Source organism: Poromitra crassiceps (assembly GCF_964638095.1).
Source record: "Poromitra crassiceps genome assembly, chromosome: 4".
NCBI lineage: Eukaryota > Metazoa > Chordata > Actinopteri > Beryciformes > Melamphaidae > Poromitra > Poromitra crassiceps.
This window is the reverse complement of record NC_139626.1, coordinates 43,221,792-43,234,291: the sequence shown is the minus strand read 5'-3', so window position 1 is coordinate 43,234,291 and position 12,500 is coordinate 43,221,792. Positions and strand designations below refer to the sequence as shown.

Genomic DNA, 12,500 nt, shown 5'->3' with positions numbered 1-12,500 from the left:
AGGGCCTGGACGACGACAAACTGCAGAGGCTCAACTGTGTGGACATCTCCAGCATGAACCTCAACCACCACCGGAACCCCACCCAGACGATGACCCTGAACCGGAATCGCTCCGTGTCCTACTCCACCCAGACCAGCAACGGCAGCACGGGCAGCACCGGCAGCAGCCAGTCCGAGGCCAGCAGCGGCAGCGCCGTGAGCACGCCCAGCCCGGTGACGCGCGCCCGCAGCCACAGCACAGCGGCGGGCTCCAGTAAGAGAGGAGGCATGTACTTAGAGGGTTTCGATCCCTTCAGCGTCGTCCAGCAGGCGTCCAACCAACAGCCGACACCCCAGCCCACGTCCGCCCCGCCCGCCCCGTGCCAAGCTGGCAACGGGGCGACCGTCGCCGAGCGGAACCACAGGAACAACTGCAGCGTTCGAGACAATAGCAGGCGAGCGGAAGAAGAAGAGGACGAGGACGGAGTGATCTTCTTCTACTTACCCGAAGGTCACAAGCCCGGCACTTTTCCCAAGGCCCTGCAGGACGGGAGTTCGCGCAGCAACAACAACGGGAACGACAACGGGAACCCGGTGACCCTCAGGGGGCGGCAGAGCAGGCGCCGGCACCGCGGCTCCGAGGGCTCCGTCGACAGCCGCCTCAGTTTTTACGACAACGTGCCCCACACCGAGAGAGAGGAGGAGGACGAGGAGGAAGAAGGGGACGAACGCAAACTGGAGGAGGTGCTCCAGGACGTCAGCGCCCGCCAGCGTTACGTGAACGCCTGGTCAGAGGCCGTGACCGGAGAGGAGGAGGAAGAGGAGGAGGATGAAGAGGAGGAAGGAGACTCCGATTCGGCGTTGGACTCCGCCTCCCCGTGCCCGTCCTCCCCTCTGCAGAACCGGCTGGAGGAGACCGAGAACGGGAGCGATCAGGACAGCACAGGGAACCCCCTGGGGGAGGATCAGGACAGCACAGGGAACCCCCTGGGAGAGGGCGAAGAGGGGATGAGGGAGAGGAGGGACTCCGGTGTGGGCGCATCTCTAACCCGCACCAACAGGTCAGTGAAGGGAATCTAAAATGTCTTCTTGACGGATTCATAGATCCTATCACAGATCCTATCACAGATCCTATCACCGTTAAGAGAGAGAAATACCACAATCAACGCTGCAGGCTCCCCAACAGGCTCATACTCTCAGTCGGGTCCTGTAAAGCAACTGCCAAACATTACTTCAGCGCATGAATAGCCCAAGGAGAAAGGGACATAGAAGGAAGGAGAAGACAAATGTGAGTCCAATAGAAAGAGAAATGCCAATGTAACAACAATGAGACGAGTTTCCCATAGAAAGAGACAGACAGGGATAAACGTTGAGGGGGGGGGGGGGGGTGGGGGGACACGTTGAGACTGCTCGCCTTACGTAACGCCACTGAATACTCTGGAATGCTCCTTGGTCTCCATAGGGATTGTTGCCATTCCTTCAGGAATCCACGGGCAGAATAACATTCAGGAACGGGGGGGGGCTCCAGTCGTCTAGACAACCTGTTGATTGACAGCGTACATAAATCCGTGTAATCCCAAAACCAATCACTTAGGGCTAGCGATACTGTGTGACTAAACACAAGAAATGCTTAGCTCATCTTTCTTCTCCTCTTCTCCCATCTCTTCTGGTTTCTGGTGCCCTGACTCTCCTGTCCCCCCGCCCAGGCCTCAGAAACTGCGCTGGCCCAGCTTCCAGAACTCCCACCGGCCCAGCCTGGCCTCGGCCCAGCTGCAGATCGGCTGCCAGTCGGTGCTGCAGATGAATCTGCTGCAGAAGCTCTCTCTGCTGCAGCTCACCGCCCTGCTGGAGAAGCACACCCCCACCAACAAACATGGCTTCAGCTGGTGAGTGGACTGGAAGGGGCATGCAGTGTACTCTGTAGGCCGCTTACTGTGTGAGCAGGTGTGGGGATCCACATGACATTAGGGCCGGCTATCATTTGAAAACGTACGATACCAGTACCAATTGTGTTGGGCAAGTTACTTTCAAAATGTAATATACTACATATTACTAGTTATCTCGTTACTTATTACACTTGGACCACCAGGAAGAGTAGTCTCACCTTGGTGCAGACTAATGGGGATCCACAATAAACAATAAACAATAAACACTACTTTTGCATTACTTTTACCAAAACAACAGCAGCAGCAGAATGACATCGCCGCCCCGGAACCATCCCGAAAAATAATTTCAACGGCCTTGAAGTCGGTGTAAACTATCCAAAATTCGAAATGTTATTTTTTTCCTTTGTTATTGTCATCTATAGTGGTTTTTTGCATAAAGTTTGATTAGGAAATGATTGTATCTTTTTTTAAATATGTCCTTTGATTAACTCAATTTGTAACTTGAGTTACTTGACAAAGTAACTGGTATAATATTACTGAAATCCTATAAGTCATAAATGACATTACTGAGTTACTGCTAAAAGTAATATATTACAATGTAATATGTTACTTTTGTAATGAGTTACCCCCAACACTGCCAATAGAGTACTTCTTTTGATAGGCTTTTTCCTACTTCATCTCGGCACGCTGCACTGCCAACTCGCACTGGGTTATTTCGGTCGATACCTTATTAACGATATCAAGTACCTCTACCACCCGGCCCTAACGCACATTGGTTTTTCCCAAATCATTTTTATAATGCTGTCACATCCGACCACTTGTGCCTCGTAATCGAACCCATTCAATCTATCCGTCCACTTAGCAGCCGTTCCACCCCCCCCCCCCCCCCCCCCACCACCACCCCCTCCATCCTGCCATCTCGCTATCCCGTCCATCTGCAGGTGGTTGTATGGCGTACTGACGGCTGTCTCCAGAGCTTGGGTTTCACATTCTTTTCCCAGGCCCGTAATTGCTGGGAAGGGGGGTGTACATTGTCTTTTTCTCAACGGGGCAATCATAGGCGTTCACACGCACGGCGTTAGAGAGCAGGGGCTGGAGGCTGCAACGATCTCAACGCCCTCCGCAATTATCCCTCCACCACCTCCGTCGCGCCCATCTCTCCAGCGCTGGCCTGACCTCACGCTACATTGCGCCTGATGATTGCCCCATGTCACCCAATATCCCCCTTGTTACTGTATCCAATATCCCCCTTGTTACTCTATCCAATATCCCCCTTGTTACTGTATCTTATCCAATATCCCCCTTGTTACTGTATCTAATCCAATATCCCCCTTGTTACTGTATCTTATCCAGTATCCCCCTTGTTACTGTATCTTATCCAATATCCCCCTTGTTACTGTATCTAATCCAATATCCCCCTTGTTACTGTATCTAATCCAATATCCCCCTTGTTACTCTATCCAATATCCCCCTTGTTACTGTATCTTATCCAATATCCCCCTTGTTACTGTATCTTATCCAATATCCCCCTTGTTACTGTATCTTATCCAATATCCCCCTTGTTACTGTATCTTATCCAATACCCCCTTGTTACTGTATCTTATCCAGTATCCCCCTTGTTACTGTATCTTATCCAATATCCCCCTTGTTACTGTATCTAATCCAATATCCCCCTTGTTACTGTATCTTATCCAATATCCCCCTTGTTACTGTATCTTATCCAATATCCCCCTTGTTACTGTATCTTATCCAATATCCCCCTTGTTACTGTATCTTATCCAATATCCCCCTTGTTACTGTATCTATCCAATATCCCCCTTGTTACTGTATCTTATCTAATATCCCCCTTGTTACTTAAGCAATATAGCATGAGAGCCAGTGTGTTGTGGCAAATATATCCCGCTGCTCAGCTGAGCAGCGGGATATATGCCACAACACACGCTGCTCGAGTGCTATATTGCTTTTATAAAACGGTTTCCAAGTATGATAATATAATAATAATAATAATACTATAAGTCCGACTGGCATGTCATTCTGATAGAGTCAGTTGAAACACTACTGTAAGGCGGGACCGCAAGAACGTGCGGGTGATTTGATTGGATCGTTCTGGAGACTGAAGTTGACATTGGCCAATCCTGGCACTTGCTGAGAAGCTGAGAGCTTTCTGGAAAGCCCGACACGCAGCTCGAGCGCAGCGCTGCATTCTCAGCGCTTGCTGAGAAGCTGAGAGCTTTTCTGCAAAGCCCGACACCAACTAACGTTACGGGGTTAAATGCGGGGTTAACAGCCTTTTTTTTGCAAAGAAGTCATTAGCCCGCGTCTATTCTTGTACAAAACATAATTTTCTGCGAAGTATTAGTAAAGTTATAAGCGAAGATCGATTCACAAGGATCTGACAGCTGTCTCCGCCATTTGTTTTTTCTACATTGTCATTTGAGGTAACCAAAGCCTTTTAGTAAGAGAGTTGCCATGGCAACTCAATAACCCATGGCCATGGGTTATTGGAGTGGGTTACTGGATTTATACAATGGCTGTGAACCAATCAGATTGCTTGATTTGAGAGAGCCGTTTTATAATGTATCTTATCCAGTATCCCACTTGTTACTGTATCTTCCTTTGAGTCCTCGCAGCCCCCTCTCCCTCACGTCTCTCTCCCTATTCTCTTTGCTTCCTTATTCCTGCGTTGTTTCGCTCTTTCCCAAACTCTCTCAGGCGACGTCGCTTGAAGAGCTCCACTGAGCAAATCAATTCTTTCTATTTATAGTAGTCGGCAAACAAATTATAGGACATAACCGTTTTCCCCCCGTTTATTTGCTCATGTCAGGCAATGGCAACAGTGGATTCACTGATTTGTCGCATTTATGTCAATGTTACACAATAAGAACAACATATTTGAATTGATAGCTGTAATGTCACTCTTGTGTACCAAGCAAATACTGTTAGTGACCCAGCACACTCAGCCTCACATGTCCTTTCAAAAGAAAAATGAAGGTAATAAGCAAAAAGTGCAAAGATGTGTAATTTCCTTCCCTTGTCTCTTCTGCTCGAGGCCTTCCTTGGCCTGGGATAGAAGGCAGTCGTGACAGTCTTATGACAGGCCCCAGCTCACAGCAGCTCTCTGACAGACAGAGGCCACTTGTTGGCCCGTTGGAGGCCCGCGCATATTCAGAATTCCGGGCCGCGATCGTAATGATCTCCCTTTCCATTTTTCCAAACTGCGGTTCTGAGAAGCACGCGGAGTCGTGTGAAAGCCCGCTCTTGTCTATAGTCACGCGCACCGTCTCTCTTTCCCAAAACACACACCAACACGCACACAGATAGACACACACAGATAGACACACACACAGATAGACACACACACAGATAGACACACACAGATAGACACGCACACAGATAGACACACACACACACACACACACACACACACAGATAGACACGCACACAGATAGACACACACACAGATAGACACGCACACAGATAGACACACACACAGATAGACACACACACACACACACACACACAGATAGACACACACAGATAGACACGCACACACCCAGGCACACGCACACAGATAGAGATACACAACCATACATCTGTGGGCACATTCTTGCGAAACGATTGGAGTGGCATGTTTTCAGCCCCCGGATTAGTGGTTATAAACCTACTATTCACTTGCACACGCACCCAGGTGGACACACACACACACACACACACGCAGGCACACGCACACTAACTCACACACAGTCTCAGGTAGTGAGGCAGACGCATTGCGGATGTATAAAGCGGAGGGGCCCTCCCCTCTCCACAGCCCGGCGTACCTCCCGGCTCCGCCCCCTTCCTCCCGGCTCCGCCCCCTTCCTCTATTGTCCTCTCACCCTCTGTTTATCCACCCCCCTCATAAACCTGGAGACGGGCTTCTGCGGCCCCTTGGCTTGTGGAAATTTCCTTCACACACACACACACACACACACACACACACACACACACACACACACACACACACACACACACACACACACACACACACATAATGGTCTTCTTCAGTAGCCAGGCTAACTGTGTGGTAACTTGATTGGCGTTAGGCACAATAGTTGATGTGAACGGTGGTGAGGGAATAGCACTACACATTTTTGTAGAAATGGAATCAAGTAAAAACAGAAGAACGCCTAAAACAGGTGATCTGAGGAGAACAACTTACGTGGGACAAAACTGTCTTTTTGCTGGGTGGAATGGAAGATTTTTATGTTGATTTATCTTGTGAACCTTCAGAGAAATATCAAAGAAGTAAAATGCGAAACTGGCCAGACAATTCATGTATTATTGTTGAATCTGCTGGTTAATGATTTTTTTTTGTTATCCCCACGAGTGCCAACCAGAAACAAACTGACGATACAAAACAATCATTTTGCGTTGTCTTTCATGACACCGAATCAAATCGTACTGTAGCAGATCAAATCAAAATCAAAATTGTCGACCTGCTCAAAAATATTGAGTATTGAATCGCTAACTGCATTATCAAGATTCATATTGATATCAGGATTCATGTCAATATCCCATATAGCAGATGATCATAATAAGCTGACTGTTCTGTATGTATGTGTGTTTGTTCGTGTGTGTGTGTGTGTGTGTGTGTGTGTGTGTGTGTGTGTGTGTGTGTGTGTGTGTGTGTGTGTGTGTGTGCGCGTGCATGCATGTATGTGTTGGTTGCAGGGCTGTGCCAAAGTTTATGAAACGGATCAAGGTGCGCGACTACAAAGACCGGAATGTGTTCGGTGTGCCGCTGCAAGTCAACGTCCAGCGGACGGGTCAGCCCCTCCCACAGGGCATTCAGCAGGCCATGCGCTACTTACGCAATCAATGCCTAGACCAGGTAAGATACAGTACAAAAACACACACACACACACACAAATACATGGACACACACACATAAACACTAGTCGGGTAACTTACTCCTTGGCCCTCGATAACGAGGGAAATCACAATACAGCGATTCTGTGATCATCGATACATCGCAAGAATTCTCATCTACAATACATCCTGATATCTGTGTAACTGAAGAGGGGGGGAAATACCCCAACAAAGGCAAAAGGCATGGAATTATGTATTTATTCACACAATGAAACAATGTAACACACTGACTGCAACTTGTCCACGACTCCAACAAGTGTGACGTTACAATGTTTAAAGAAAGGATACATAATAACGCCTCATTCAAATCTTTTCAATCTGTGCAAATTAGGTTTACAGAAAAAAAAACTGCAAATGCAAAAAATACACATTTCAGGATAAATGTCACAATATGGTATCACAATATGGAGCCAGTGTATCGATAATGTGTCGCAAGAGCAGTGTTCATTTCGTCAAAACTGACGAAAACGTTTAGTCAACAGCCCTTGTTTTAGGTGACCAAAACTAAAACTAGACTACAACTATGTAAGTAAGTAACTTTATTGTCACTGTACAAGTACAATGAAAATACGTTTGGAGCAGTCCTGCAGATGCCAGTGAGAAAAACAAAAACCCCAGTACACCCATATGCATGACAGACACAAAAACAACCCCACTACTCACACAAATAAACAGCCCAGTTCATATTTGCACCATCTATATTGCAGAGTCCATAGATCCTTATTGAAGGATACAAGGATACATTGACTAAAATGTGACTAAAACTAATAAGCACTTTAGTCTAAAGACTAAGACTAAAACTAAATCTAAAACGGCTGCCAAAATTAACACTGATGGGAGAGTCTAGGCTAGAGCTATCAAACTGGTAAGGAATCTGCATATTACACAAGTAAAAGTGTTAAGAGTTAAATGTTGCTTTACGAATTTCCACGCTTGATCCAACCTGTCAACCTTGATTCCAATGTCCAATACATGTATGCCTAATTTAATTAGTTTAAAGACGGAAAACATTTTGACTAAAAGTAATAACTAAAAGTTGACTAAAATGTAATGACCTTTCGTTGTCTGTGTTGTCGTCGACTTAAAACTAGACTGAAACTATCAAGCATAGAAATCACTAAAATGTGACTAAAACTAATAAGCATTTTCATCTCAAGAAAGACTAAGACTAGGCAAGAGGAAGTATGACGATATATGGATAATTTGCCCACCTCCCCGCCCCACCCAATAAACACACATGCCCTTATGCATCGCATAGGCACGTACGCATTCTCACAGGCTTGTCATTTAGCCTCAAGTGCTGCTTTCAGAATCAGTGTGTGAGAGCCTTTCTTTGAGCAGAGTTGGAAAGAGGTGCTGGAGTTATATAACGCATGTATTTTAAGACATCTGCAATCAGTCAAGTATTCATCCACCATCTTTGTTTCATGGCTGTTACATAAGACGGAGCAGTGGATCAGAACCAGCTCCATCTCCACATGTTCTGTGTGTGTGTGTGTGTGTGTGTGTGTGTGTGTGTGTGTGTGTGTGTATATGTATACATCATTAGTGTCTCTCGCTCGCTCCTCTCTCACATACGAACTGTAGCAGGGAGGCCTGGGGAGGATCAAAAAGTTTCCAGCTGTTTAGTCACCTCTGTCAGTGTGTTTAATACAGCGAGACAGCACCATGGATCTGTGTGTGTCTGCACCAAAACATGGCTGCTGCTGCTGCGTGTACGCGACACGTGCACCAAAACATGGCTGCTGCTGCTGCGTGTACGCGACACGTGCACCAAAACATGGCTGCTGCTGCTGCGTGTACGCGACACGTGCACCAAAACATGGCTGCTGCTGCGTGTACGCGACACGTGCACCAAAACATGGCTGCTGCTGCTGCGTGTACGCAACACGTGCACCAAAACATGGCTGCTGCGTGTACGCGACACGTGCACCAAAACATGGCTGCTGCGTGTACGCTGCACGTGTGAGCGAAAGAACAAGCGGAAAAATAGCCATTAACGAAGGGCAAAATGGAGGAGCGAGAGAAGCGGGCGGTGAGCGATGGCGTTCTCTTCCGAGCCGGACAAGGAGCCTCTGTTTGGAGGTGGTGAACGCTCATGGACAAGCCAAAGGCCCTTTTCTCCTTTCCTCCCCAACACGGCCATTTTGTGCAGCCTTAAAAGGCCACCGATGATGAGGTCCCACACAACCAGAATGTGTACTGGGTTTCATCATGAGAGCGTCTCACACACACACACACACACACACACGCACACACACACACACACACACACACACACACACACACACACACACACACACACACACACACACACACACACCAAGCAGAATGTGTAGTGGGTGCCATGAGAGTGTCTCACACACACACACACACACACACACACACACACACACACACACACACACACACACACACACACACACACACACACCAAGCAGAATGTGTAGTGGGTGCCATGAGAGCGTCTCACACACACACACACACACACACACACACACACACACACACACACACCAAGCAGAATGTGTAGTGGGTGCCATGAGAGTGTCTCACACACACACACACACACACACACACCAAGCAGAATGTGTAGTGGGTGCCATGAGAGCGTCTCACACACACACACACACACACACACACACACACACACACACACACACCAAGCAGAATGTGTAGTGGGTGCCATGAGAGTGTCTCACACACACACACACACACACACACACCAAGCAGAATGTGTAGTGGGTGCCATGAGAGCGTCTCACACACACACACACACACACACACACACACACACACACACACACACACACACCAAGCAGAATGTGTAGTGGGTGCCATGAGAGCGTGTGGTAAACACAGTCAACAGGATGAGATGTGATGTAACGGTGTTGACTCTAAGCTCTGTCTGGACTTTAGGGATGAGTCGAGACAATCTTCTTTTTCAACAGAGTCAAACCCTCAGGCTTTATAGGATGAGCTCACATGTTTATCTGTGCTCAGAGCCCATCAATCTGTTCCCGTACTCATTGTTCATAAGATCTCATATAGAGCTTCAACGATTAATCGATTAGTTGTCAATTATTAAATTAATCGCCAGCTATTTTGATTTCGTAAAATGCTTATAAAATAGTTTTACTTTGTCGAGCCAAACGGTTCAGCTAACGCTATAATCAGGAGAGATCATAGAACAATTTCACTCGGACCAAAACTTTAAAAAACAACATTGAAAAAATATTTTCTTTAAACCCGCATTTTTTTTAACGTTTTGGTCCCAGTGAAATGTTCTATGGTCTCTCCCGATTATAGCGTATAACGTTTGGTTTGAACCAGTAAAACAGTGCTGAAGCACGAAGTGACGTTCACTTTGCCTCTCTATAGACAATCTAATATTGTGCCGATGGTAATGAGATCATAAGGGAATTGTTATTCAAGGCTGAATTAGGTTTCCAGGCATGAATGAATGATGTATCTCTTCTCTCTCTCTCTCTCTCTCTCCCTCTCTCCCTCTCCCCCTCCCTCTCTCACCCCTCCGTCCAGGTGGGTCTGTTCCGGAAATCGGGGGTTAAATCTCGCATCCAGGCCCTGCGCCAGATGAACGAGGCGTGCGGCGCCGATGGAGGCGGAGTCAACTACGAGGGCCAATCGGCTTACGACGTGGCCGACATGCTCAAGCAGTACTTCAGGGATCTGCCGGAGCCGCTGCTCACCAGCAAGCTGTCTGAGACCTTCCTGCAGATCTACCAGTGTAAGGACACACACACACACACACACACACACACACACACACACACACACACAGGCGCACACCATAAGCACTTGTGTATGGGTAAACACAAAATCCTGTATACACATCCACACTCAAGTCTTCTATCCTTGTGACCTCACACACTCTGGCGCACGGCTCTAAGGTGTTTGCTAAGCTTTGGGAACACACACGGCGGTATTGTTGTGGAGCTGTAGGTGCTTGCCTGCCGCGGAATGAGCGATTGTGAAACTGTTGGCAGCAAACAAGGCGAGATGAGCGCAGGAAATACCTGTGGGATGAGGCGATGCCCAATGGCACCGTCAATCCAGACTGCCACGGCACCGGCTCGTCCGCAGGGGGAGCCAGTGATGACTTGAAGTGTTTACACAAGCTAAGACAAAGCTGGTCAGGGCCCACACGCTATAATACGCACAGATATTAGACTTATGTAACCCACTTAGCCTGACATACATCCCGTCATCGTTCATTCCAGTCAGCCCAGATAACGCTGAGGAGGGGGTGGGGGGGTGGGAGGGGGGGGGGGGGGGGGGGGGTGTGGCTACTTCCTGGGTTAAGCGATGGAGCCAGATAAAGATGCAGTGAGACGTGATGTGGTGTGACAGTGACTATTCATCTTCACACACACAAGTCTACATACAGCGTTGATAAGACCAGGAATGGTTACACTCTGTGTTACAAAGACCGCCCCCCCTTCAAGTTTATATATTATTCCATCTGAGGAAAGGTTAGGGCTGGGCGATATGGACAAAATCAAATGTCACAATATTTTTGGCCAAATGCCTTGATATTGATATTGTGATAACATTGCAGGTAACATTGGTGCTTTCAGAACACTTTTTTTTGGGGGATAAATAATCGTCGGTAATGTGGATATAATGAATGAAGTGGGTAAAGGCAAATAATAGAACAGCTAGAACAGTCTGCTAAGTTCAGAAAGTGACAATACTTTACTCTAACGCAGCCTTTAAAACCAGTATCAATATCAGGATATTATGACGTCCAATATACAGTATGTAAGATGATAGCGTCATGTATCACGATATCGACATATTGCCCTACAAGAGATGGATTTTGCCTGAATAAATGAAGTTAGCCGAACGACCCCCGCCCCGCCCCTCCTAACCTCCGCTCTCCCTCCTCGGCAGACATGCCCAAGGAGCTGCGTCTGCAGGCGGCGCGGGCCGCCGTGCTGCTGCTCCCCGACGAGAACCGCCAGGCTCTGCGCACGCTGCTGTGCCTGCTGAGCGACGTGACGGCAAGCGTGCAAGAGAACCAGATGACCCCCACCAACCTGGCCGTCTGCCTGGCCCCCTCCCTCTTCCACCTCAACACCCTGCGCCGCAAGGAGAGCTCCTCGCCCAGGTGCGTGTCCTGTGTGTGTGTCGAAGTGTGTGTGTATCAAGGTTATTATGGTTAAGGAAAACTAACGAAATAACGAAAACTAGGTGTGATAAACATTTTTCGTTAACTGAAAAAAAAAAAAAAAAAAAATGTGGCTTTACAAAAAACGATAACGAACTGAAACTGTTTTGTGTGTTTACAAAACGAATTAAAATGGACTAAAATGATAGAGAAAATGTCTTTAGTCTTCGTCTTGGGCAACCTTTTTGAATGTCGCCCCTGACAAATATGGCATATTATAAAAAGACTCAAGCTAACACTGAAACTAATAGAAACGGAACTCAAACTAAACATTTTCAAAAAAATCTAGATTAAAGTAGCAAACCCGCTTTAAATTTTTTTACTAAAATTGAAAACAGTCAAAATGAACTAAAAATAAAAAATGCTAAATGCTAAACTATAATAACCTTGGTGTGAATGTTTGCGTTGTTGTCACCTCATCACCATTGTCGCCAGCTTTACTTTGTGTGTGGACATTAGCTCAGTGACTAGCAGCTTACATAACGTGTCATACTGTATGCGGCACATTCTCAAAACAGGAAATGGTCAAGCTAAAGA

The 12,500-nt window shown here is 47.2% G+C and overlaps 1 protein-coding gene across 2 annotated transcripts in view; it reads left to right on the top strand.

The window, feature by feature from the left end:
* The window catches only part of dlc1 (DLC1 Rho GTPase activating protein), a 23,581-nt gene that overhangs the window by 3,832 nt on the left and 7,249 nt on the right, over nt 1-12,500 (top strand). For both annotated transcript variants that reach the window (XM_083636142.1, XM_083636143.1), the window contains exons 2-6: nt 1-1,039; nt 1,685-1,864; nt 6,575-6,734; nt 10,313-10,520; nt 11,687-11,903. The exon at nt 1-1,039 is cut by the window's left edge and continues 658 nt beyond it. In XM_083636142.1, the coding sequence (XP_083492268.1) occupies nt 1-1,039; nt 1,685-1,864; nt 6,575-6,734; nt 10,313-10,520; nt 11,687-11,903 (1,804 nt within the window). The remainder of the gene's footprint in view (nt 1,040-1,684; nt 1,865-6,574; nt 6,735-10,312; nt 10,521-11,686; nt 11,904-12,500) is intronic.